The sequence below is a fragment of the Microtus pennsylvanicus genome, chromosome 7, assembly GCF_037038515.1.
Source record: "Microtus pennsylvanicus isolate mMicPen1 chromosome 7, mMicPen1.hap1, whole genome shotgun sequence".
NCBI classification, from domain to species: domain Eukaryota; kingdom Metazoa; phylum Chordata; class Mammalia; order Rodentia; family Cricetidae; genus Microtus; species Microtus pennsylvanicus.
Window position 1 is genome coordinate 6,070,710 of NC_134585.1, and position 27,623 is coordinate 6,098,332.

Below are 27,623 nucleotides of genomic sequence, written 5' to 3' on the forward strand. Positions count from 1 at the left end.
CTGAAAAGACAGAGGGCGAGGAGTTTGGAGCAGAGCAGCGCACATGTTCCAGCTCTCTGCGTTTCCCTTCCTTTCACTGATCCCAAAATAGATGGTGATGTGGTAAGTGGAGGGAGAAGTATGTCCAAAGATTAACACGTCCCCTTTCCTTCTTGTCTTCCTAGATCTTTGAAAGAATTCTCTTTATCTGGGCCATCCGACACCCCGCCAGTGGCTATGTCCAGGGGATCAATGACCTGGTCACTCCGTTCTTTGTGGTCTTCCTCTCGGAGTATGTGGGTAAGCAGCACTACACCATGCTGAATGTGCTGTCACTGTATCTGCCATCTGCTTGTTTGTCTTCCCGAGTGTGCTGCTGGAGCAGCGTCTTGCTGAGCACGAGGCAGGCAGAGCGTCTGGGCAGCAGAGGCAGCCTGGAGCTTATCTCGTGAGACGATCACCCATCTCACTTACAAAGACTGGTATCCCCAGGGCGGCAGTCAAGCAGGCACCCTTCTCTTCTCAGGAAAAGAGCTTGATGGCTTAATCAGGTTATTTTTAGGGTTCTCCAGATGTGTCTCAGACCCAGTGCCCATGTGGACATTTGAGGTTAAGTACCAGCATCCATGCTGGATCTCGGGAGTAGGTTGTGGGCATGCAGAGGATGCTGGAGGGCGGGGTTGGCCAGAAGGTGCCCTGGGACCCTGCTGTCCCCCTACTCTTCTGTCCTAACCATGCTGAGGCTTATCCACAGCCACAGCCTCTTCCTCCAGTCCTCAAGCAGACTCTTGGTTTTTCGAGACAAGGTTTGTCTGAAGCTTTGGAGCCTGTCCTGGAGATTGCTTTTGTAGACCAGGCTGGCCTGCCTCTGCCTCCCGAGTGCTGGGATTAAAGGTGTGCGCCACAATCGCCCAGCTCAAGCAGACTCTTAAAGGAGCCAAAGAGTTTGGTTTTCCCTTGGGTTTCCTCAGTTTCTGTGCTTAGGGATTTCAAGAAAACCCATGGGTGCCCAGTGCTGTTCTCTTTGTCAAGGGAACAGAGAAAGGCTGTTGGAATCGAAATGTGTGAAGGAGCAATCAGGTGGCACAGTTATAACCTCATTATAAGGCCGGGCATTCCAAGTTGTAGCCTGGACTGCACAGTGAAATCCTGTCTTAAAGATCAAGTGAAGAAACAAGCAAGAGTCCTAACTGACAGAAAAGAACACTGGGAGGAACCCGGAACGCACCACTCCCGAATTAAAGCTCTTTACCATTGCACAGTGCCATGTCGTGCTTATCACATTGGCCCAGCAGCTCTGTAAGGCAGACGTCTCAACCTATTTCAAAGCCTGAGCGACTTAATGAGTTTTACAAGCTCTAAGGCAGATTCTCTGACTTTAGTGCCTTTGTTCTTCTCATGACATGATCACAGCTGACCTTAGAGCCTTATCCTTGGGATCTAATGGTGCCACCTGCACAGCCCCCATGTCAGAATAGGGAGCATAGTTCCGTGGTCCTTGATGATTCTTTAAAACATTTAAAATTGCCGGGCGGTGGTGGCGCACGCCTTTAATCCCAGCACTCGGGAGGCAGAGGCAGGCGGATCTCTGTGAGTTCGAGACCAGCCTGGTCTACAGAGCTAGTTCCAGGACAGGCTCCAAAGTCGCAGAGAAACCCTGCCTCGAAAAACAAACAAACAAAAAAAAAAACATTTAAAATTGACTATTGTATATGTGCACGGGCTGCTTGTCTGTTTACCATGTGAGTGTAGGTGTTCTCAATGGCCAGAAGAGGGCAGCAGATCCCTTAGCACTGGAGTTACAGGGGCTTGACAGCTGCCTAGTGTGGGTGTTGAGAATTGTACCCTGGCCCTCTGCAAGAGCAGGAAGTGCTCTTAGCCACGGAGCCAGCTCTCTACCCAGTGTATGCCTCTCTTTATAAAAAGAAAATACTTTTATTACTTCATGTATCTAAGTGTTTGCCTTGTCTGCATGTGTATCAGTGCAACATGTAGCCTGTGTAGCCCAGAAGGGTGTTGGCTCTCCTAGAACTGGAGTTATAGATGTTGTAAGCCACCATGTGGGTGCTGAAAACCAAACACAAAGACTTTCTCTGTCTCTCTCTCTCTGTCTCTCTCTCCCTCTGTCTCTCTCTCTGTCTCTCTCTCTTAATACTTTGTTCTCCTGTATGTCAGGAATTAGGATTTAAAATTACTCCAGCTAAATGGCAGATTGTTTCAACGTTATATATAAACTACATGCCTTTTCTTTATCTTTCTCTACTCCTTTTAAAAGCAATCTTTAGTTTGTGTGCGTGTGTGTGTGTGTGTGTGTGTGTGTGTGTGTGTATGCATTTGCCACCTGTGGGGATCATAGGACTCTAGTGGTACCTTGAACTTGTATCATCAGGCTTGGTGGCCGTCACTTTTACCTACTGAGCCATCTTACTGGCCCTCTCTGGCTTTTATAAATTAGCAGTTAGCGCCCTAGCTTGCTTTGTGCTCTGTCATTGTTCACAAGAGTTGAAAGCAGCAAACCTAGTACTGGATCCATCTGGAGTTGGTGGAGAGATTGTCCACAGCTAGCTTGGCCCCAGAAGTGTCTTTACCGCAGAAGCCAGCTGTGCCAGGCCCAGCGTACAGTCCTGGAGGGGTTCCCCGCGACTGTGGTGTCCTGCACATCCTGTCAGTCCAGCTCTGAGCTGAGGAAGTGAGCATCAGCTCCCGTGTGCAGGTGTGTAGAAAAGGGCGTGTGGGCGTGTGCAAGTGATAAGGATGTCATATGGAAGAGCAGGTTTGGGACACATCCAATTTATTATTCTTAAAAAATTGAATCATTTGTTTTGTGTGTCTCTGTGTGCATGCCACGGTGTGTAGAGGTCAGAGGACAGCTTATGGGAGTTGGTTCTCCCTTTATACCGTATGGGTTCTGGGGACCGAACTCAATTGTCATGCCCAGCAGCAAGAACTCTTACCCACTGAGCCATCTTGCCAGCCCACCATGGCCTACCATAAGAAGCCTTTTCTTTCCAGCAAAATAATCAGTGGTCAAGTTGCTTCATTCTCTTTCTCCGTGTGAAGCAAGCCAGCTGGAATTCCTTTGGAGATTGCTTAGAAGCATGATCAGATAGTACTACAACTCCCGGAGGGAAGTCCCTCCCAGACCTCTGACTCATGCCCATTCCCGTGGGACCATCTCTCCCTGCGTATGCCAGAGAGGATCAGGATTAACTTGTTCCGTGCGACAGTGCTTTAAGTAAGACAGCAGAGCCTGTCTCTCACAGGTAAGTAGTCTGGGGCACAAAGGTCCCACACCCATCTCTCTTGTCTTATCCTCAGCGTGTAGCTTCTCACTCAATATCCAGAGTACATATGTGTGTCATTACATCTACATTCCAGCCAGCATGGAGGAAGAAGGGTAGAAGGGCATGGGTCTTTTTTTCTCTTCCATTTTCGTGTGTGCATGCGTGCGTTTATCCATGTTTGTATGTCTGGGTACGTGTGTGTGAGCATGTGTATGTGCAAGTGAGTGTACTTGTGTGTGCACATGTACTTACATACAGAGACCTGAAGTTGGTATTGAGGAGCACCTTGGTCACTCTTCCTCCGTACCCAAAAGGCAGTTTGTACATCAGACCCAGAGCTCACTGATATGGCTGGTCTCCCTAGGCAGCTTGCTCCGGGATTCTCTGTCCACAGGTGAACTGCTGCCCCCAGCCAGCTCCATGGCTTTTGGGGATCCAAGCTCTGATTCCCGTGCTGTGAGGAGAGCTCAGCCCTGCACACTGTTTCTGTTTAATGCCATCCTGTAACTGTGTGTGGTTCTTAAGCTACGTCTCCTGTCTGAACCCAGTTTTATGGACACACCCAGTAATAATCCTGGAAAGTCTATTCTGAGTTTACAGTCCCCAAGTTCCTTTTGCTTGGTGGAAAAGAGGGAATAGTTTCCTGCAGGCAGTTGTCAATCATCCTCCTTAGACTCCTCAGACTGAGTGCCCCCTTCCTTAACCTGGCCGTGTTGTAACTGAGTTGGCAACAATGCCTGTCATTGAAGTCAGAAGTGCTAAGACTAGTTCAGAACCCACTTTTGTCACTTTGGCGTGTCCAGACAGCTCTGATGCGTCTAGGGCGGTGTACACGCTAAGCAGACAGTCTGCCCCTGAGCCCCATCTGCAGCCCCTTAACTGCTTCTTGAACTTCACTCTCCCCTGCTGTGCCCTGACTTCCATAGGCCTGGAGTGAGGCACTGGCAGAGCTGGCTTCTCAGCTCACTGTATCTGCTCCCGGCTTCCATTCCAGCCACTCACAGGGGCTTGGCCATGCGGTTCCCGTCCTGAGACCCTTTCCAGCTTGAAAATCAAGCTTCTCCCGCTTGACGTGGGCTCTGTGAGTGCTGCTCTCTGCCTCCTTCCCTCAGCTCAGCATTTTTAATTTTTTTTTCCTTGAGACAGAAACTTTAACTCTGGCCATCCTGGAACTCATTGTGTAGACCAGGCTGGCCTCAAACTCACAAAGATCTGTCTGCCTCTGCCTCCTGAGTGCTGGGATTTAAGGTGTGTGGTGTGTATATGGTGTGTGTCTATATGGGGTGTATGTGTATTGGTACAGGACATCTTGAAGGAGTCAGTTAGCTGCACCATGTGAATTCCAAGATCAAATTCAGATCTTCAGGCTTGGTGGCAAGGCTTCTAGAATCAACATTTTAAACCTGAAGCCTTATCATTCCTTTACCTCCTTATCCCCTGAGTGACTGTTTCCTGAGAGTCATCCTCCCTAAGACCCCAAGGCTTACTGTCCCATCATGCCCTCCTGGAACTTAGTAGTACCCCATAGCTGAACTATTTTCTCCAGTAGCACTTCATATGCCACCATTTCCCTCTCCCTTCTCATGCTTGGAGGCCAGAGACTCTGAAGATCTCCCCTCCTCTCATGCCTTCGTTGTGGCTTCACACATACATAGACCGAGACCCATATCCCATGGTTTAGGCACAGAATGCGCCAAAGGTGTGGGATTGTGTCAGACGTGGCCACTGGGGGCCATATCACACTTGTGGGCTGTACCCCGTGAGTGTCAGGGCGGTCTCCCATATCATGGAGGTGGACTCGTAGGAGCTGGGATGTGGACCCTAAGCAAACAAAGCATCCTGCCTTCCACTCTTAGACATTTGCTCAAAGAGAATGGAAACTGTAAGTCCGACAAGACAGAACAAGAACATTCACAGACTGGAGAAACTGGGAATGACAGCACCAGCCGTCCATAGCTGTTCTTACTGTGGGTGGAGCTCCACCGCGGAAGGAGCATGCCCTGGTGCATGCAGCTGGGAAGGCGTGGTTGTGTGGTTACAGTTATCTGGAGCCCCAGAGTGAACAATCTCAGTCTGCAGCACTGGAGGTCAGGACCCAGGGCATTTTCGTGGGGTCCACCAGGGGGTGGCTGAGGAGGAAACTCTTACGTCGTGGACCCCCATCCCCTCATTTTGCTATTGTTAACCACAGTTGTAGGGAAATACCAGAATAGAACTGTGCATCTGTGTGGTTGGTGAAGCTTGCTGTGTGGACATTATACCTTCAGAAAGACCTCCCTCCCAGCATCTCAGCTGGTGGGTGGACTTCTTCAGTCTCTCTCTGAGGCCCCTTTCCTTTGCCGTGACTGCTTTTCAGGCTCCATTGCTGACAGAGTGGCTCTCTCCCCCCTTCTCCATCTCCTTTCTCCTGGAAGCTGCTAGAATTTGCATCTTGCCCCTCTTGCTTTTCTCTTAAATGCTAATAAAATTGTCCCGGAGCAGCGGCTCTCAGCCTGTGGGTTGTAACCCCTTTGATAAGCCTCTGTCTCCCATCATGTTTACAGTTTGTAACAGCAGCAAAATTATGCCGTAGCAACAAAATAATTGTATGGTGGGGGGGGGGGTCACCACAACATGAGAAACTGTGTTAAAGGGTAACAGCACTAGGAAGGTTGAGAACCAGTATCCTAGAGTGAAGGAAAAAAATACATGTTTATTTTTTTATTATGGTTGGGAGAACAGATGCTGAACTGAAAAAGGCAGGAAGGGACTGCTAGATTTTGTGACATGTCATCTTAACTGTTTTGTGGTGACAAAATGCCCTCTGGCTTCTTGACCATTTTTCGGGAGAAGTAGCCACTCAGGAGCCACATCATCCCCTTCAAAACAGTAGCCCAGAGAGAGAGAGAGAGGTGTAGGTGTACCTATAGGTGTTCCTGTAGGCGTACCTGTAGGTGTCCCTGTAGGCGTCCCTGTAGGTGTTCCTGTAGGCGTACCTGTAGGCATCCCTGTAGGCGTCCCTGTAGGCGTCCCTGTAGGTGTTCCTGTAGGCGTCCCTGTAGGTGTCCCTGTAGGCGTCCCTGTAGGCGTCCCTGTAGGCGTCCCTGTAGGCGTCCCTGTAGGTGTTCCTGTAGGCGTACCTGTAGGTGTCCCTGTAGGCATCCCTGTAGGCATCCCTGTAGGCGTACCTGTAGGTGTACCTGTAGGTATCCCTGTAGGTGTCCCTGTAGGCGTGCCTGTAGGTGTCCCTGTAGGTATTCCTGTAGGCATACCTGTAGGTGTACCTGTAGGTGTCCCTGTAGGTGTTCCTGTAGGCGTACCTGTAGGTGTCCCTGTAGGCGTCCCTGTAGGTGTACCTGTAGGTATCCCTGTAGGTGTCCCTGTAGGCGTGCCTGTAGGTGTCCCTGTAGGTATTCCTGTAGGCGTACCTGTAGGCGTCCCTGTAGGTGTTCCTGTAGGTGTTCCTGTAGGCGTACCTGTAGGTGTCCCTGTAGGTGTCCCTGTAGGCGTCCCTGTAGGCGTCCCTGTAGGCGTCCCTGTAGGCGTCCCTGTAGGCGTACCTGTAGGCATCCCTGTAGGCATCCCTGTAGGCGTCCCTGTAGGTGTTCCTGTAGGCGTACCTGTAGGTGTCCCTGTAGGTATTCCTGTAGGCGTACCTGTAGGCGTCCCTGTAGGTGTTCCTGTAGGCGTCCCTGTAGGTGTCCCTGTAGGCGTCCCTGTAGGCGTCCCTGTAGGTGTTCCTGTAGGCGTACCTGTAGGTGTCCCTGTAGGCATCCCTGTAGGCGTCCCTGTAGGCGTCCCTGTAGGTGTTCCTGTAGGCGTACCTGTAGGTGTCCCTGTAGGCATCCCTGTAAGCGTCCCTGTAGGCGTCCCTGTAGGTGTTCCTGTAGGCGTACCTGTAGGTGTCCCTGTAGGCATCCCTGTAGGCGTCCCTGTAGGCGTACCTGTAGGCATACCTGTAGGTGTACCTGTAGGTGTCCCTGTAGGTGTTCCTGTAGGCGTACCTGTAGGTGTCCCTGTAGGCGTCCCTGTAGGTGTACCTGTAGGTATTCCTGTAGGCGTACCTGTAGGCGTCCCTGTAGGTGTCCCTGTAGGTGTTCCTGTAGGTGTTCCTGTAGGCGTACCTGTAGGCGTCCCTGTAGGTGTACCTGTAGGTGTACCTGTAGGCGTACCTGTAGGTGCAGGTGGGCCAGGTGGTTCACTGTGGCTTGGGCAGCTTCCACTGCCGTGGAGTAATTCTGATGACTCTGGGAGGTTGTGGCTGGAGAGACAATGAGGCAGTTGGAAGCCAATAAAGAGGAATTTCTAGGTCTGTTTTGTCCAGATTTTGTTGAAACAAGACAGAGATCCCCAGGACCTCTGCCTTTTTCCACACTGACTGCTAACACCTGGGTTCCCTGTCCGTTGCAAATTACACAGTGAAGAGCTCTGATTCCGGTAGTCTGCGGCATGAGGAGTGGAACTGACACGAACTCTCTGGATATGAGTCCCGCTTGGGACCTCGGCTCTTTTTTTAAGCTGCTCCCTGGAAGAAGCAGCTTCTGGTATGAGAGGCAGGCAGGGAGTGTGTGAAGTCCTCCCAGTGGCAGCCATGTAAAGATAGCTGGAGTGCTGAGCCAAGTGGTATCCCTGTATGTAAGTGCTCCCTGGAGACTCCACTGCTGGATTTCCTGTCCTGAGGGGGTGAGTGCTCCCTGGAGACTCCACTGCTGGATTTCCTGTGGGAGGGGGTGAGTGCTCCCTGGAGACTCCACTGCTGGGTTTCCTGTCCTGAGGGGGTGAGTGCTCCCTGGAGACTCCACTGCTGGGTTTCCTGTGGGAAGGGGTGAGTGCTCCCTGGAGACTCCACTGCTGGGTTTCCTGTGGGAAGGGGTGAGTGCTCCCTGGAGACTCCACTGCTGGGTTTCCTGTCCTGAGGGGGTGAGTGCTCCCTGAGGAGTCCACTGCTGGGTTTCCTGTCCCTGAGGGGGTGAGTGTATCCCTTGGTACCACAGTATTGTTTTTTATTTGTGTGTATGTGTGCCCGTGGAGGCCAGAGAATAATGGCTTTGGCTTCCCTGAAGCTGGGATTGCAGGTAGTTGTGAGCCATTCCATGTGGGTGTCAGGAACCAAACTCTGTAAGATCTACAGGTGCTCTTAACCACTGAGCCACCTCGCGAGCTCACGTCTGCCTCAGCTATCCCACACTGTAGCCAGACCTTATGTGTCATTCTGAGCTAAGCGTCAATGCTCTGATTGGCAGGCCCTGTGTGATGGTGCCTCTGTGGCCAGCAGCTTCTCTGTACCTCCAAAATGACATGTTTCTATGACAAGCAGAGATGTGGGCCTTGTGGAGCAGAACCACCTCCCTGTGGGTCTCTTCTCCAGGAGAGCCCGAGGCTGGCTTTCCTCCACATGCCTCTGAGAGAGCCTGTATCCTCGCAGGCTCTGGCTTCCTCCACCTTCTCTGTTCCATCTGGAGGATTGTGTTCTCAGGGTCTTGTCTGCTGTCATCAAGTCCTGGCACCAGCAGTGTTCACGTGACCCTCCAACCTCCTGAAGTTATATACAGGAAAGTTCTTGATTACTCGGAGGGTTGATGCTGGAGGATTACTTGACTTTAGGAGGTCGAGGCCAACCTGGGGGACATAGTGAGACTCCCTCTCAAAACAAAACTGTGCTTTCTTATTCTTCTAACTATATGGTCATTTACTTTTTCTTGGTTTGTGTATAGTATCTGTAGGAGTGAGTGTGTATAGGTGTGGGTGTGGGCTCACATATGTACAGAGGCCAAAGGTTGGCAATGATTGACTGCAATTGATTCTGGGTTTTTAGGGGTTGGAGTGCTTTGTTTTTGAGACAGAGTCTCTCACCAGACCCAAAGTTCATCAGTTCAACTAGGCTGACTGGCTGTGAGCTTCAGAAATCCCCATTTCCACTTGCCTGTACTGAGATTATAGATGCTCACTGTCGAGGATGTTCACTGTCGAGGACGCTCACTGTTGAGGATGCTCACTGTCGAGGATGCTCAAGTTGAGGATGGTCACTGTTGAGGACGCTCACTGTCGAGGACACTCACTGTCGAGGGTGCTCACTGTTGAGGGTGCTCACTGTAGAGGATGGTCACTGTTGAGGACACTCACTGTCGAGGACGCTCACTGTCGAGGACGCTCACTGTCGAGGACGCTCACTGTCGAGGGTGCTCACTGTCGAGGACGCTCACTGTCGAGGGTGCTCACTGTCGAGGGTGCTCACTGTCGAGGGTGCTCACTGTCGAGGACGCTCACTGTCGAGGGTGCTCACTGTCGAGGACGCTCACTGTCGAGGGTGCTCACTGTCGAGGATGCTCACTGTCGAGGGTGCTCACTGTCGAGGGTGCTCACTGTCGAGGGTGCTCACTGTCGAGGACGCTCACTGTCGAGGGTGCTCACTGTCGAGGGTGCTCACTGTCGAGGACGCTCACTGTCGAGGACGCTCACTGTCGAGGGTGCTCACTGTCGAGGGTGCTCACTGTCGAGGGTGCTCACTGTCGAGGGTGCTCACTGTCGAGGGTGCTCACTGTCGAGGGTGCTCACTGTCGAGGACGCTCACTGTCGAGGATGCTCACTGTCGAGGGTGCTCACTGTCGAGGGTGCTCACTGTCGAGGGTGCTCACTGTCGAGGGTGCTCACTGTCGAGGGTGCTCACTGTCGAGGACACTCACTGTCGAGGGCGCTCACTGTCGAGGGTGCTCACTGTCGAGGACGCTCACTGTCGAGGGTGCTCACTGTCGAGGGTGCTCACTGTCGAGGGTGCTCACTGTCGAGGGTGCTCACTGTCGAGGGTGCTCACTGTCGAGGGTGCTCACTGTCGAGGGTGCTCACTGTCGAGGGTGCTCACTGTCGAGGACGCTCACTGTCGAGGATGCTCACTGTCGAGGGTGCTCACTGTCGAGGGTGCTCACTGTCGAGGGTGCTCACTGTCGAGGACACTCACTGTCGAGGGTGCTCACTGTCGAGGACGCTCACTGTCGAGGGTGCTCACTGTCGAGGACGCTCACTGTCGAGGGTGCTCACTGTCGAGGGTGCTCACTGTCGAGGACGCTCACTGTCGAGGGTGCTCACTGTCGAGGACGCTCACTGTCGAGGGTGCTCACTGTCGAGGGTGCTCACTGTCGAGGGTGCTCACTATTGAGGGTGCTCACTGTCGAGGGTGCTCACTGTCGAGGGTGCTCACTGTCGAGGGTGCTCACTGTCGAGGACGCTCACTGTCGAGGGTGCTCACTGTCGAGGACGCTCACTGTCGAGGGTGCTCACTGTCGAGGGTGCTCACTGTCGAGGACGCTCACTGTCGAGGGTGCTCACTGTCGAGGGTGCTCACTGTCGAGGGTGCTCACTGTCGAGGGTGCTCACTGTCGAGGGTGCTCACTGTCGAGGACGCTCACTGTCGAGGGTGCTCACTGTCGAGGGTGCTCACTGTCGAGGGTGCTCACTGTCGAGAGCTTTCACTGTTGACAGTCTTAGACAGTGCTGGGCTCCACACTCAGGCCCTCACGCTTGCACGGCAGGTGCTTTACCCTGTGCTGTCTCCCCAGCCCCAGTGGACTCCTGTGAGGAAAAAGTACTATGCAAAGGACTTTTAGTTTTTTAGAGCAGGGTCTCACTATGTAGCCCTGGCTGTCCTGGAACTCACTCTGTAAACCAGGCTAGCCTCAAACTCACAGAGATCCTCCTTCATCTGCCTCCCACGTGCTGTGTGTGCTATGTGTGCCGCCATGCTCAGTTTATGCAAGGGGTTCTAAGGGAGGAAGGGAGGGAGAGAGAGAGAGAGAGAGAGAGAGAGAGAGAGAGAGAGAGAGAACACGAATGAACTGGGAACCAGTGAGGCCTCTGCAGTTGATGGCTTTGAGTGTCTGAGTCCTTCCTGATGGTGGAGGCTGGGATTGCTCCAGGACCTGCCAGGGCTCCTGGAAGTGCCTGGAGCAGTGAGCCACCAGCTTGAGGAGAGCTAGGCAGTTCTGCTCGGGGCTTCCAGACTGTTTGTGAGGCTTGTGTGCCACTGACTGCTGTGGGGCCAAGAGTTCTGAGCAGAGTCAGCCTGAGGAGCTGCGGCTCCAGTGCATTTTACCAGCTGATCAATAGCTGTGTTCTCGGCAAGCCCAGAGAGGCCAATTTTGTTTTCATAAAGAGCTTTTTGGTTTTCCCATTTTGGATGCATTGCCTCTTAAAATGGCCATAAAACACCCTTAAACTCACTCCCTGCAGTCGGTCCCGGCTGCCATACACTCCATGACAACCACAGACACAGTCCCCACCTGGGGCAGCGAGGCTGGCGAGCTTTCCTGTTGAGCTCCAATTATGTGTGGAGTTTCCTCAAGTGGACGGTTAATGATCCTTCTGAACAGATTGTTTATGCTGAATGAAGCCCTCCAGAGCGCACACTCCTCCCTCTGCTCAGCCATCCTTCCTGTAGGCAGAGGAAGTGCAGTGAGCTAGCTGTCCCACACCCTGCCCCTTATCCCTGCTACTAGCTGGAATTTTCATGAGAAGTTAGTAGGCATTTGGGCTGGAGAGAATGCGGTGTTAAAACAGCTCCCTGCTCTTTAGAGGACCCGAGTTCAGTTTCAGTGCCCACAACTGCCCTGCCTGGAACTCCAGCCAGGGATCTGACACCATCGTCTGGCCTCTGCAGGTCCCTGCACATGCATGGCTATATGTACAGTTTGGCTGAGTCTACAAGATGATAGTATAGAAATACAGTGTTTCTCAATGGTGTTTGTCTACAAGATGATGGTATAGAAATACAGTGTTTCTCAATGGTGTTTGTCTACAAGATGATGGTATAGAAATACAGTGTTTCTCAATGGTGTTTGTCTACAAGATGATGGTATAGAAATACAGTGTTTCTCAATGGTGTTTATCTACAAGATGATGGTATAGAAATACAGAGTTTCTCAATGGTGTTTGTCTACAAAACTTGTGTGTGTATGTGTCCTATATCAGTGAGAAATACCAGCATGATGGAATTAAATCCTAGAGGCTTCCACCCACACCAAGTCTAATGCCAGCGTTAAGGGAGTCCATCCCTGTTGAATGGGGGCTCTGACCCAGTTGTCCTCTGAGTATGACGGACAGCTCACTGAACGTCTGCAGTCAGAGTTCCTTGGGTTGAGCTGGGGATAGCTCATTGAGCAAAAGTCCTGAGTGGTCATTTTCTTACGATAAACGCCAAGGAAGAGCAAGGCATGCTGGGCTGGAGTGAGAAATGGCCATCAGTGGTACAGTGAGAGCCCTGGGAACTACAAGATGCACCATGGACCACAGTCGACTTTCTCTCTCCATTTTCAGATAAGGCTCTGGATTTTCTTCACCTTTTGTTTTACAGAAGAGGATGTGGAGAACTTTGATGTGACCAACTTGTCTCAGGACATGCTGCGAAGCATCGAAGCCGACAGCTTTTGGTGCATGAGCAAGCTGCTGGATGGGATCCAGGTGAGCCGCCCCGGCTGGTCCAGGGCTCCCTTAGGTCTTTTACTTCCTTATAAGCCCTTCTGTGTCCCGCAGGGCCGCCCCTGCCAGTGCTTCTCTGCCTCTTCTATTAGTTTCACTAGACACTGGTCTAGTGTCCCCCAGAGTCTGAGGAGAGCACCATGTTACCCTAGCCCTAGCCCTTGCTCTCACTATGCCCAGCACAGGGCAGGGCTCCAGCAGCCTTTCACCACGTGCTACAGTTTTATGAAAACGCTGTCACTAGCTGTAGCACTGCTGAGCTTTGTTTCCTCTATTTTTAATCGTGCGTCTATATGGGTATGTGCGCATGGGTGCAGGTGCTAGTGGGAGCCAGACGTGTCGGATTGCTGCATCTGGAGTTTCAGGAGCCACTGCATGTGATGCTGGGAACCACAGTGGGTCCTCTGGAAGACAGTATGCACTCTTGACCACTGAGCCATCTCTCTAGCCCCTGGTCTACTTTTAAATGTGCCTCAGGGACTGGGGAGAAGACTCAGTTAATAAAGTAAACCTGGGCCTGATCCCTAGCACTGGGGAGGTGCTCACCGCACTCTGTGAACTCCAGTCTCAGTGAGACCCGATCTCAAAAAACGAGAGGAGGGACGGTACCTGAGATGATAGTACCTGGCCTGTGTCTGCACAAGCTCTTGTGTGGTAGGCAGCTGCTTTGGACTCTGCTCACCCAGGCTCTGTGTCCTTTGCAGGATAACTACACCTTTGCACAGCCAGGGATCCAGAAGAAGGTCAAGGCCCTGGAAGAGCTCGTCAGCCGGATCGATGGTAGGCTGAGAGAACAAGACTTCTCTAGCAGTAGCCAATGTGGTCTTCCCCGGCTCCCTTCCCAGCTTGTCCTTGCAGTGACCTTGCCTCTGCAGCCCTGTCTGGGCTCTGCAGGAGGACTGTGAGCTCTGCTGTTGTCCCAAGGTCTTCCCATCTCATTTCTGTCACCAGGTTCTCAGTTCTCCCACAGCGCTGTCCTAGTCGCCCCCTCTCCCCTTCCCTCTCTACAACCCCGGTCTGGGCCCTTTCCTCTACACCTTCCTCCTGGAAGGACTTACATTCTTTACTTGTCATGGGTCTGGTTTTCTTTTTAAAATGTTTTATTTATTTTTATTTGATGTGCATTGATGCTTTGCCTGCATGTATGTCTGTGTGAGGGTGTCAGATCCCCTGGAACTGGAGTCACAGACAAGTGTGAGCTGCCATGTGGGTGCTGGGAACTGAACCTGGGTCCTCTGGAAGAGCAGCCAGTGCTCTTAGCTGCTGGGCCACCTCTCCAGCCTGGGACTAGTTTTTCTAGAGCAGTGTTCTGGCTGTGCCCTTCTTCTGTTTGGGACCACCAGTGGCTTCCCATTGCCGTTAGCATCCAGGCTTTGCGCTGACCTTGTCTGTCAGTGGTGACATAACAGCATCCTAGGCTTGATACAGGCTCTCCAAATCTGACTAACACCCTCCATCTTCCCGTGGCCTACGGTCTTAGTGCTCACCTCCACGTCTCTCACAGTTGTGTTCTGTGGTGGCCGGAATGTTTTTTCCTTTGAGTCTCACTGCTCTGCCCCTGCTGCTAGCCTCCATGGTCAGGCCATCACTTCCCTGAGCATTGTATGAGGCACCTGCTGTCCTAACTTCTGGGGCGCTCTATGGCTTCCTGGATTAGTCATCAGTTGGATTCTGGAGGGCAGAGTCAGCGCTTTCTGCTGCTTGTATCTCTTTGTTTTTTTCTGGCCCGAGTAAATAAAGGCATGGGGCTTTAAAAACAGTGGAGTCTTAAAAATGTGTACACTGGGCCAGAGAGCTGGTTCTTTGGGTTAAACTTTCTGCCAAGTTGATACTCACGGTAGGAGAGAACTGACTAACTTAAGTTGTCCTCTGACCCCACAAGACCACACACACACACACACACCAACCACACACATACCAACCGGCCACACACACACACACACACACACACACACACACTAACCACACATAACAATCTCATACACGTAACCACACACACACAACCACATACACATAACTAAGCGTGCATACACACATACACACATAACCAACTACATACACACACACACATAACCAAATAAATGTGCACCACATCTTTGTCTTATGTACTTTTTCACTATAAAAACTAAGACTGCAGCAACAGCACACCCCTCACGTCCTGGATGCCTTTGCTCATGGAGTCATCTTGCTGGCCCCACATTATCCCATTTTATGAATGAGAAGACAATGATTTAAAGCCATCCTTCAAGGGGGCCGGAGAGGCGGCTCATTGGTTACAAGCAGTTGTTGCTGTTCCGGAGGACCCGGTTCAGTTCTGAGCACCCACAGGACACGGCTCAAAACTCTCTGTGACTCAGGGAATCTGATGTCTCAGACCGCACTCATGTGCACACACCGATGTGCAGACACATACGCCTACGTTTGCGCACACCCATGTGCAGACACATACGCCTACGTTTGCACACGCCCACGTGCAGACACACGCCTACCTTTGTACACACCCACGTGCAGACACAGACGCCTACATTTACACACCCATGTGCAGACACGTGGCTTGTTTAATTTGCTCAGGGTACTACACAGGCCCAAGGGCAGGGGCTAAGTGACAGATGGCAGCTGGTTTCTACTAACTATGCAGAAGAATCCACCACCACCACCACCACCCCCCCCAAAAAAAAAGAAAACCAGGCATGGTGGCATACACCATGCACTCAGAGGCAAAGGCAGGAGGATCTCTGTGAGTTTGAGGCCAGCCTGGTCTACAGAGTGAGTTCCAGGACAGCCAGGGCTACACAGAGAAACCCTGCCTCAAAAAACCAATCTTCTGGTGAGTCTTCACCTTTGCTGGCCATCTGTCGGGGACGCTGAAGGGAAATGGCCAAGATGGCTTCCAGGGTTCCTTTCTATTAGGCCCAGCCGCCGAATTTACCTCCTGTCCCTTGTTTCGTGGCCAGAACAGCCCCAGGAAGGCAGAGGGCACGTGGGAATAGCCTAGTGGGGTGGTGCTGTGTGCTGATGTGAGCCGTGAGCTACACTGAGAGGGTGGGACCGAAGGGCAGCCTGCAGGAGGTGGGGCTGGTAAGAAACAGAACCTGCACCTGGCCCTGAGGCCTGCTGGTGGCCCTTGACTGCTGTCCCTTTCAGAGCAGGTACACAGTCACTTCAGGCGGTACGAGGTGGAGTACCTGCAGTTTGCCTTCCGGTGGATGAACAACCTGCTGATGCGGGAGCTGCCTCTCCGCTGCACCATCCGCCTGTGGGACACGTACCAGGTATGGAGGGAGCCCGTGCTCTCCCGGCTGTCCATTTCAACTCTGTCCGCCGCTGTCTTCAGAAATATCTTCAGCTCTGTCACATAACGGGCACTGGCACGGGTTTTCCACTTTCCAGATGTCTCAGAAGTGCGAGGCCCACAGTGGCCTCCTGCTGGGCTTGGAGCCCTGCCTGACTCTTCTTTTCTTCTGCAGTCTGAGCCAGAAGGGTTCTCGCACTTCCATCTCTATGTGTGCGCCGCCTTCTTGATCAAGTGGAGGAAGGAGATTTTGGACGAGGAAGACTTTCAGGTGCGTGGCCAGGAGAGTGAGGACAGAAGGGATGGATGCTGTGGATGCATGTCTGGGAGTGGGATGGCAGGGGACTCGGGAGGCTGCCCTCCAGTGGGGCCAGAGGTCTTCCCAGTGAGGAGGTTTCTTGTCCCCAGAAGGCTGCAGAGTAGCTGTCCAGGCCTGAGAGATTCTCATGCAGCCATGAACAAGAGTCCATGCTCTAAGAGTCACTCCTGAGACCCAGGGCATCCTGGGAAGTGAAGCAGCTATTCTCAGAGCACACGTGCTGAGGGAAGACAGGCAGCAGATGTGAGGCAGGAGGCTTAGAGATGCTGGGCCATAGTAAGCATTGCTTCTGGGTCCCGCGTGGTGCAGCAGGGACCCTCAGGGGCAGGGAAGGGGAGGCTGCAGTAGTCAGGGTAAGCTCACCAAGAACGGAATCTTTTAGCAAAGACTTGAGGAGGATAAGGGAGCGAGCCATATGGCCACTAGGGTGGAGGAAATGGCCCTGTAGAGGCTTTAGGCCAGCTGCGTGCCTGGCTATTTAAGGGACCATGAAGTGAGGCCTAAAGCAGGTGGCCAGTGAAAAGTGGGTGAGGTCATGTCTGAGCCATCAGGAAGGGCGCCCTGGCGCTCCTGGAGGGAAGAGGGGTCATAGGAGTGGGCGTGAGCTTAGAGACTGCCCCGGTTTCTGGGTGGCTACCAGATGTGGGGAGTGTGGCCACGGTAGCCACCCTGGACACTGCTGTAATTCCTCAAGGGGCACTGGTCGTGGGTAGTGATAGTGGAGGTGGAAGTGGCCATGTTTGGGGTCTTCTGTAAGTAGAGCCGGCTTCTTTTGTCTGGATCTGGATTGACTGAGACAGATGCACTAGAATGATTCCTGAGTGTAGTGGGGCGGATATGTAGGGAAAGCAGGGCTTTGGTGCTGAGAGTGTTGAATGTGAAGTCTCAGGCTGGGTGTGGTGCTCCACGGTGTAATCCCAGCATTCAGGGAAGTAGCAGGCTTCAAGTATATCTCTGGCTTCATAGCAAGTTTGAGGTCAGCCTGGGCTATGGGAGGCCCTGCTGCAAAAGGAGAGAAAGAAAGAACTTTAGACACACAGGTGGAGATGACTAGGCAAGTCAGTGTTAGTGTCCCAGTGTCTAAGAAACGGGGCAGACTGGATGCATGAGTTTAGAAACCTTTGGTTTAGGGGCCTGGAGAGATGACTCAGCAGTTAAGATGTCCTAATTGTCATAATAGCAGGTAGGGAGCCCTAGCTCGGGGTGTCTGGGCTGGCAGGAGGAGGCCTGGAAAGGCCTCTGGGTGCCTGTGCAGGTCCTAGAAGCATATATAAGCAAAGGGGACTGACTCTTGGGGGAGAGGCCGCACCAGATCCTGAACTTGGCCCAGACTGAACTATGCCAGGTGTTTGCCAAATAGAGGAGCAGTCAGTACAGCTCCAACCAGCCGTGCAGACATCAGCAGACACCATAGTCCTAGGGGAGGCTCTGTGTCCGGCAGGGAACGCAGTCCAAGGGAGGACTCTGAGAGTGAGAGGGGTAAGGGGTGTGGGAGGAGGAGAAAAGGAGGTCACTCTCATGTCGTGGGCCATGCAGGAGCAGGACAAAGCTGCTTGTTAAAAACAAATTGTTTATTGCAATGCTGGAATTAAACTCTGGCTCCACTCACTAGCAAATGCGCTATCCTAGGGGCTGGATTCTGGGAGACCTTGGGGTTTATCTAACACCCCTTCCCCCTTCCCTCATCCCACATCCACAGCCTCAGTCCTAAAGTCTGGCTCTGTGTATCCCGCCCTGAGCTGCCCCATTCACTCTTGGATGTGGGATTGGGGGTAGATGGGGGTGGGGGTTACTTTGGTCCCACCCCATCAGAGAGTCAGGCCCCACTACTAGGCACCAAGTCCATAGTGTCAAGGTGGATTTTCAGCTCTTCTGAGCTAAGGCTGCCTACATCTGCAATAGCAACCCGTGCTGGGAGAGCCAAGGGATTCCCCCTGCAGCCTCTGGTTTCTGTTCCCGACCCTTTAGCTGAATATACCACCAAGGCAGGTTGTGGATGTGAGACCCTGGGGAAGCCTTCTCAGAGGTAGTTGATTCAAACCCTGAGCGGAAACCCTGAGTTCTCTGCCCTGGGAAATTGATTGGCCTCTGTCGGCACTGTCACCATCTCCTGTGGGTGGTGCGACCACACCTTAGCACAGCCAGATATGTGTAAGCTACTGGGGCAGGAGGGAAACATCTCTAAAAATCAGAAATCCAGCAATGTGTGAGCCGTGCCAGACTATGGGCATGCTGGCAGACAGCTCTCCTAGACAGAACAAGAAACTCACCCAAAACCAGGCAGAGGCTGCTCGCTCTGTGATCCAAGAAACCATCTTGTCACTTGAGGATGGGTCAAGGCAGGTGCTCTCTGGCCTTAGATGCTTAGTGCTCATATGGAAAACACTGAGCAAGAGGCCAAGGCCTAGGGACCAGAGCCCCTTTAAATGCACATTAAAGAATCAACCGGGAGTCATGGGGCTGCTGTCAGTCTCAGGGAGCTTCTCGTTCTGTCTGTGCACGAGCTTTGGAGATGCCCACCCTACAGAGGACCTCTTCTAGGAGAGAATTGAGGCTTTGTTTTATTTACTCATTTTCAGATAGGGTTTTGTATAGCCCAGGTTGACCTCAAACTGACTATGTAACCAAGGATGGCCCTGAACTTCTCCTCCCACCCTACTTCACCCCAGGCTCCCAGAATGCTGGAGCTGCAGGGATGCACTATCAGGCTTAGGCCAGTCAGAATTCCTAAGCGAAACAGTGGAAGGCAGTGGGATGTACTAGGCCTGAGCCACAGAATGCAGGTAAATAAATCCATCCTTGACTCAAGGGTACAGTCGTGGACCACTGGCCAAGTGTAGTGCTACTTTGAATCCTGCCCAGAAGAAGGGTGGAGGGAACCCTGGGAAAGGAGGGTGTAACACGACTAATAAAAACCTAGAGACAGAAACTGGGGTTTGGCCTGAAGTTCAGAAAAGCAAGACAGCCAGCCACTGGCTCTTAACCTCTACCGTAGTCTGAAATGTCGATCCTGGGATCCTGAGATCCAGGAATCTCAAAATGAGACTGAGACTGTGAGCTGTCTCCTCCCTTTTTATATTCTTCTCTAGGGCTGGGATTAAAGGTGTGCACCACTGAGATTAAAGGCGTGCACCGCCCGGTTTCTATGGCAAACTAGTGTGGCTACTGGGATTAAAGGTGTGTGTCACCACTGCCTGTTCTGTAAGGCTGACCTGTGGGGCTGTTTGATCTTCAGGCAAGCTTTATTTATTTTATTTATTTATTTATTTATTTATTTATTTATTTATTTATTTATTTATTTTTGGTTTTTCGAGACAGGGTTTCTCTGTGGCTTTGGAGCCTGTCCTGGAACTAGCTCTGTAGACCAGGCTGGCCTCGAACTCGCAGAGATCCGCCTGCCCCTGCCTCCCGAGTGTTGGGATTAAAGGCGTGTGCCACCATCACCTGGCGCAAGCTTTATTTATTAAAATACAAATGAAATATCACTACAAGAGGGTCTTCCTGTGAAAAGTAGGCAATGCTCTTAACTTCTGAGCCATCTCTCCAGCCCCCAGTGCAGTGATTCTTTTTTTTTTTCTAGATTTTCTACTGCAGTGCAGTGATTCTATACATGATATTTTACTTAATCAGATAGTTTTGCCACCTTTTAAAAAATTATTTTTGTTTTATGTGCATTGGTGTTCTGCCTACATGTATGTCTGTGTGAGGGTGTTAGATCTTGGAGTTACAGACAATTGTGAGCTGCCGTGTGGGTGCTGGGATTGAGCCCAAGACCTCTGGATGAGAAGTCAGTGCTCTTAACCACTGAGCCATCCCTCCAGCTCCGTCTTTCACCTTTTAACTCCATTTGCTTTTAATTCCTTTTTAACAGATTTATTATGGGCTGGAGAGGTGGCTCAGCAGTTAAGAGCACTGGCTGCTCTTCCAGAGGACCTGGGCTCAGTTCCCAGCACCCACATGGTGGCTCCCGACCATCTACAACAGGATTTAATGCCCTCTTCTGGCATGCAAGCTACATGCAGAGCACTCATACAGAAAATTAAACAAAGCTTTAAAAAAAAGATTTATTATTTTTAAAAAGCTTTTATTTGGATTTATTTTTCTGTGTGAGTGTCTTGCCTGCACGTTTGTATATACCACATGTGTTTCTGTACCTGTGCTGTTCAGAAAAGAGCATCAGATCCCCTGGAGCTAGAATTACAGATGTGAACCATCACATCGGTGCTGGGACCTGGGTCCTTTGCGAGAGCAGCCAGTGCTTGCTCCTCTGGCCTTCTGTCTAGTTTCCAACTCCAGCCCTTGTCCGGTACCCTTCTCTTTGGGATGCTTGGGTTCCCAGCAGGTGCCTGAGCCTGGCGCTTCTGCATTCAGCTCTGAAAGGTAGTTGCAGGCTTCCCTCCAGCCTTGCCCTGCAGACAGGCCCAGGCCTGTGCTAGTTCACCTGACTGCGCATCCTGCTTAGGGCTCCTGAGGGTCTGCTTTATAGAGAATCTTCAGTCCGACTCTGGTAGTGACTGCTATCTGGGCTAAGCGCACCTGACTTGTGACCAGCACCTCTCTCCCTTGCCGTGGTTATTCAGTTTCACCATTTTTATCGAAAGAAAGACTGTTTCTCACTTTTTCAACACTGCTAAGCTGCTGTGAGGCAGGGAGCAGGCAGAGGTGGAACGCTGCAGTTCCAAGAGCTCCACCAGGTGGCAGAGTGGCTCCTTACAGCTAATCCTCTTTCTGTGCTTGACCAGGGATAGAATTGAGAAGTTTCTAGAAAGCTTCTACTAAAGCTAGAGTTAGAAGTCAGAGGTGGCTCCCATCCCAGAAATGGCGCCCTTCTCCCGAGCAACACTCATGTTGGTTGGTTTTGCTTGCAAGTTACATAAAAGCATGGAATCATTATGGAAATACTAGAAGTTTCTGTTAAGGAGGCTGTGAAGAAGGCCAGCGAGATGGCTCAGTGGATAAAGAAAGGTGCTTGCCGCCAAGCCTGACTGAGACCGAACTCTGGAATCTATGCAGTGGAAGGGGAGAACCTGCTAGTCCTAAGGCTGTCCTTTGACCTTCACATTCCACATTCAAGTACACACTCACACAGAATGAACAAACCTAAAGAAAGTTTTTGAGACAGGGTCTCTTTTTGTAGCCTTGACTGTCCTGGAACTAGCTATGGAACTCACTGTCTAACCCAGGCTGGTCTGAACTTAGAGAGCTCTACCTGCCGGAATTAAAGGCATATGCCACCACACTTGGTTTAATTTCTGGTTTTGAAAATTTATTATTTCATATGTGTGAATGTTTGCCTGCATTCATGTTTGTGTGTCATGTGTGCCTAATGCCCGTTGGAGGCCAGAAGAGGGCATTGGGTCCCCTGAGACTGGAGTTACGGTTTTAAGCTACCACGCAGGGGCTGGGAATCGAACCCAGCTCTTCCGGGAGGCTAGCAAGTGCCTCTGCATCAGCTCTCCAGCTCACCTTGTGTCTTGAGGCAGGCTCTTTGACTGAGAACCAGGGCTCACCGTTTGGGCTAGGCTGTTTGGCCCCAAGCCCCAGGATTGTCCTGTCTCTGCTGCCTACAGTGCTGGGAGTATAGACACACCACTTTAACCAGCTTCCCCCAGTGCTGGGATCAAACTCAGGGTCTCCTGCTTCCCAAGGGAGCACTTTACCACCTTCTCCCCAGCCCCAGGACTATTCTTTCTTTAATTAGAAAAATAAGAATGTTCCAGTTTGGTTCCCAGTACCCACATGGTGACTTAAAAACTTGTATCTCCAGTTCTTGGCAATCCGGTGTCCTCTTTGACCTACGGCAGGCACCAGGCACACACGTGGTGCACAGATATACACACAGATACAGACAGGGCATGAAGCAGCAGCAACAGTAATTTGATGACTGAAGTCCCATGTTCACTGTTATTTTGATGCTGTCCCTTCAAGGGCTACCTCCATGGAGTTGTTTGTGGGGTCAGGGCTGAAGCCTTGAGTAGTGGTTGCCAAGTAGAGAAGAGAGTGTCCCGGTGACAGGTGACAGGACCGGTGCAGGTGGAGACGGGGGCGCGGGTGTCCCCGTGACGGGAAGGGTGCAGGTGGAGACGGGGGCGCGGGTATCCCCATGACAGGAAGGGTGCAGGTGGAGACCGAGGCGCGGGTATCCCCGTGACAGGAAGGGTGCAGGTGGAGACCGGGGCGCGGGTGTCCCCGTGACGGGAAGGGTGCAGGTGGAGACCGGGGCGCGGGTGTCCCCGTGACAGGAAGGGTGCAGGTGGAGACCGGGGCGCGGGTGTCCCCGTGACAGGAAGGGTGCAGGGGCAGGGGCACGATGAGCATGAAACAAGTGCGTGTGGCTGTGTGGATGTGTGTGCAGGGGGAGGCAGTGAGCAGTAGCCTGACAGAGAGCTGAGAACTGGGACTCACCATTTGGGACAGGTGCTGGTAGCAGGTGAATACATTCTGCTAGTGCCCAGTGAGATTAGGGGACACGTTAAATGCAGGGGTTGCAACTCTGCAGTCTCAACAGGAATGATTTTAAATGAAGAACCCATTAAGGATCTAACAAAAGGAAGGAAGATGGGTAGATCAATTGCTTCTTTTGAAATATTCATTTGTGAAGGCTGAGTAAAGAACCATGAGAATTCTCTCTCTCTTTCTCTCACATATGCATGCACACACGCACACACCACCACCACCACGACACTAGTTTTCTTTGTATTGTTTCAGTTTTAGCGTGAATGCTACAGAAGAAGCCGGAAGGCTGTCGTTGGCCACAGTTCTCTGAGACAGTTGTACTCTGCAGCCCAGGCTGACTTGGGTCTTGCGGCCTTTTTCCTGCCAGTCTTCCAAGTGCTGGAATCACAAGTGTGAGCCACTATGCCCAGAAAAGATTATACTTGGTTGGTTGGTTGGTTTTTCAAGACAGGGTTTCTCTGTAGCTTTGGAACCTGTTCTGGAACTAGCTCTTGTGGACAAGGCTGGCCTTGAACTGACAGAGATCCACCTGTCTCTGCCTCCTAAGTGCTGGGATTAAAGGTGTATGCCACCACCCGGCTATACTTTTTAAGTGATTAAAGAACTAGCATATGATAGATGAAGCCCTGAGTTCAACTTCCAGCACTGGAGAAAAACGTGCTTACTTTAGGAAATAATCGCAATGAAAACGTCTAAAAAGGAAACAGACAAATCTAGACGTGGAACACACATCTGTAATTCCAGGTTGCAAGTTGGAGGCAGGAGGATCAGAAGTTCAGAGTCATCCTTAGTTACATAACAAGCTCAATATTAGTCTGGGATATACGAGATCCTGTCTCAGAAAATAAAGCAGAGCCTGGAGCAAGGTCCAGCAGTTTAGAGCAGGCCCTGCGCTCAGAGGATCCAGACTGGACCCCAGCACCGTGTCAGGAGGCCCACAACCCACTGTAACTCCCGCTGCACAGGATTGGTGCCCTCTACAGCCTCTGTGGTGGTCCATACTCACACACACTCACACACACACTCACACATACTCACACACACTCACACACACATACACTCACACACACATACACACACTCACACACACTCATATACACACTCACACATACTCACACACATATTCACACAAAATCTGGGGCCTGGAGTTGAGAGTACTGGCTGCTGTTCCAGAGGTCCTAAGTTCAATTCCCAGCATCCACATAGTGGCTCACAGCCATCTGTAACTCAGTTCTAGGACTTCAGACACCCTCACACAGACATCCTTGCAGGCAAACATCAATGCACATAAAACTTAAAAATTAAAAAAAAAATCTGATTTACTCTGGAGGTAGAGACAGATGATCTCTCAGTCTGGTTTATAGAGTGAATTCCAGTATAGCCAAGGATACACAGAGAAACCCTGCCTCAAAAAAACAAAATAAATAAAATCTGAAAAAGAAAAAGGAACAAAGTACAATTAAGAAACAGATAGATGGGGGCTGGAGAGATGGTTCAGAGATTAAAAGCACTGACTGCTCTTCCACAGGTCCTGAGTTCAATTCCCAGCAACCACATGGTGGCTCACAGCCATCTATAATGAGATCTGGTACCCTCTTCTGGCATGTAAGCATACATGGAAGGAATGTTGTATACACGATAAATAAATAAATCTAAAAAAAGAAAAGAAACAGATCTATTGAAAAGGACTAAAGTGATGCCCCCAGAGCAGTGGTTTTTGTTTGTTTGTCTTGGTTTTTCTGGGTTTTTAAAAATTATTTTATTTTATTGGTGTTTTAGCTTATATGTATACCTGTGTGAGGGTGCTGGATCCTGGAGTTACAGAGAGTTGTTAGCTGCCATATGGGTGCTGGGAATTGGACCCGGGTCCTCTGGAAAAACAGTCAGTGCTCTTAACCGCTGAGCTGTCTCTCCAGTCCCATGTTTTGGTTTCTCTGTGTAGCCTTGGCTGTCACTGAACTGGGAGCGAGTATTTATTTTACCCTCTGCTTTTTTTTTTACTGTGGTCATTCTCTGCTCATCATATATGGGAGAGGCAGTGTTGTGTGTGGGAGACTCTGGAGGATTTGAACACCTGGACTGAGCAAGGGACCCAGAGCTGCATGATGTGTAGGAGGCAAAAGGCTAGACCCTGGGGTTCATGTGGCCCAGGAGGGGGGCTCCATTCCAGGTCCTGCAGCAGGGTCTTCTGGGCCTCCCTCCGGCTGCAGACTGTAAAGAGATGAAGGGCCTTCCTTGCCTTGCAGGGCCTCCTCATGCTGCTGCAGAACCTGCCTACGATCCACTGGGGCAATGAGGAGATCGGGCTGCTGCTGGCTGAGGCATACAGACTCAAGTACATGTTTGCAGACGCCCCCAACCACTACCGCCGATAGGTGCTGTCTCCCCCGGGGACCCAGACTGCCCCCATCTCTGATGGCAATTTCATCACTGTGGCCACTGTGCAAGCTGTGGACCCCGGCCAGGAACCACTCCTGCTGTACAAAGCTCACCCCCGGCACCACCGCCCAGGTCTTAACTTCACAGCATCCGCCACGTCGTGTCTCTGGATGTGTCTGGGACCACTGTCAGTATTCTGTGCGTGTGGAGGGGCAGAGGAGGAGGTGACGCTGGACACAGAGGAGGCTCCGGTTTGCCCCACACTGCCCCTCCAGGCACCGCTGGCTCTGCCCAGGACCCAGCTGGTGTGGTTTTCTTTTACTTTGTTTTCTTCTTTTTAACAGGAAAGACACAAATTCTCATCCCACGGCATGGGGTATTCCGTTCTCGTGCTGTTGCTTTGTGGGACTCATTTGATCTGGTCACAGGTCAGGGACGAAGACCCTGGACCCACCCTTCTCCCCCTCACTCCCTGCCTCCCCCTGCCCCAGCTGAGCCAGTGAGTGAGCCCTTCCTTCTCAGGTGGAGGAGACACCGTGTTCATAGCCCTGAGGAGAGGCCTACACGCAAGGGCTAGGGATTGCGTCTCCCCTTTCCTCACCTATGAATCTCACATGGTGTGCATGTGTCTGTGTGTGTGTGCGTGTATGTGTGTGTGCTCGAATGATCGCGGGTGTGTGTGTGTGTTTGCGTGTGCAAGCCCATCAGCATTTTGCCACATGTCTGAATTTGTGTTCAGACGAACCCATCAGAACTATTTGGGAAGGACCGAAGGGACCAAGTATCTGATGGTCCCTTGAGAGGGACCAGGGCAGAGGAGGGAGAAAGAGGATGGTTTTGTTTTATTGTTTTCTTTTTCTTCTTCTTCTTCTTTTTTTAACCACCTCTTCAAGCCCTTTTCCAGGGTGAACCACTCCAAGATATTATGTATAAATTGTGTTATTATGTATATGGGTAAAGGTGTACAAATCTATGTCCTCTTTGTAGCAGATATGATTTTATATTTATAGTGTGCATTGACATGTGAAAGCAATCTAGGTCATTAGCACAGATGAACTTGCTGGGTTGGTAGCTTAAAGGGGAGGGACCTGGGGACCCTCTGGAGGGTGCGGCCAGCAGACATGCTGTCTGTCAATGTCTCCGCCTTCCGTTTCCAGTCCCTTTTTGGGCCTCTGAACACATGGCCTGTCCTTCCCTCTTCCATGGCAGAGCTCCCTTCTACTCACCCCCAGCACCTCCCCAGCAAGGACCACAGAGGCAGAAGCCCCCCCTCAGGTTTTGTGGCCCCATCCTTTGGCTTCCCCTGTGTAAGTCAGCACTGTGGTCAGGACAGAGGCTGGCTGACAAGTCCGTGCCAAGAGAAGGGATCCCTGTGTGTCCCCAAGATGGGGGCCTCTTCCTAGAGTGGCGCTAGGTGTCCCTTGTCACCATCACACTCCCCACAGCTCGTGAGGTGTCTGACCCATGCTCGAGTTTTGGTGTTTGGTGGAGAAAGGCAGGGTGGAGGCCAATAGCCATCCATCCACTTGGGAAGCCAGGCAGTGTTCCTTTCGGTGGCACCCTGAGGTCACTTACCTGTGTCAGTCCACCGGCAGGCCACACCTCGCCCTTGTGAGTTAGGTCCCTCATCCAAGCTGTTTCTCAGGCGTTCTTCCCCGTTCCCCACCCACCTTTCCGTGTGCCTCAGTAGTCTCCACAGACTGGGGACTCATGGCCCTCCCTCAAACAGATTAACTAAAGAAAGACACTTGTGTTCCCAAGTGGTGGTTTTATTTTTTTAGTTTTATGTTTGTATGGGAAATTGTGGAGAAAGTGAGTGGATTGTAAATAAATGGTGTGTTTCCTCCTCCATCGTGAGCTTTCGTCTCATGAGGTCTGGAACCTGCAATGAAGTGTCTTTTTTTCTTTTCCCCTGGGTTTTTCTTGCTGGGGGTGGGGGTGGGAAAGGGGTCAAGGGCTAGAGAAGTGGTTCCGTGGTTAGGAATGTATACTCTTCTTCCCCGTACCCACCTCAGCTGATTCACAGTTGCCTATAGTCCAGCCTCGGGGGCATCACTCCCTTCTGCCCTCTGCAGGCACTACTCATGTAGCTCACATGTGTACACATGTGCACACACACACAAATCTTTAAAAAAAATGGGGGTGGCTGGAGAGGTAGTTCAGAGGTTAAGATCACTGGCTTCCAGAGGTCTTGAGTTCAATTCCCAGCAACCAAATGGTGTCTCAGAACCATCTATAGTGCCCTCTTCTGGCATGCAGTCATGCATGCAAGTAGAATACTGTATACACAATAAATAAAATCTAAAAAAAAAAATGAAAGAAATGGGGTCAAGCCTTGTATAGGCCAGTGGCATTTCCAGGGGACATCAGCAAAGGCTGAGCCCCTACTCTCAGGAAGAGACTGCCAAGTGAGTAACCTATTTCCTCCGGGGGTGCTGGCAGAGTGACCTCACGTGGTCATGTGCAG

At 51.4% G+C, this 27,623-nt stretch overlaps 1 protein-coding gene across 1 annotated transcript in view; it reads left to right on the forward strand.

Annotated features, from left to right (window-relative positions):
• Tbc1d22b (TBC1 domain family member 22B) overlaps positions 1–27,050 on the forward strand; it is a 56,740-nt gene extending 29,690 nt beyond the window's left edge. Inside the window, exons 8-13 of the mRNA XM_075979744.1 lie at positions 165–279; positions 12,586–12,692; positions 13,415–13,490; positions 15,855–15,982; positions 16,178–16,273; positions 25,024–27,050. Coding sequence (XP_075835859.1) covers positions 165–279; positions 12,586–12,692; positions 13,415–13,490; positions 15,855–15,982; positions 16,178–16,273; positions 25,024–25,152 — 651 coding nt within the window. The 3' untranslated portion in view covers positions 25,153–27,050. The remainder of the gene's footprint in view (positions 1–164; positions 280–12,585; positions 12,693–13,414; positions 13,491–15,854; positions 15,983–16,177; positions 16,274–25,023) is intronic.
• The last annotated feature ends 573 nt before the right edge of the window (positions 27,051–27,623 follow it).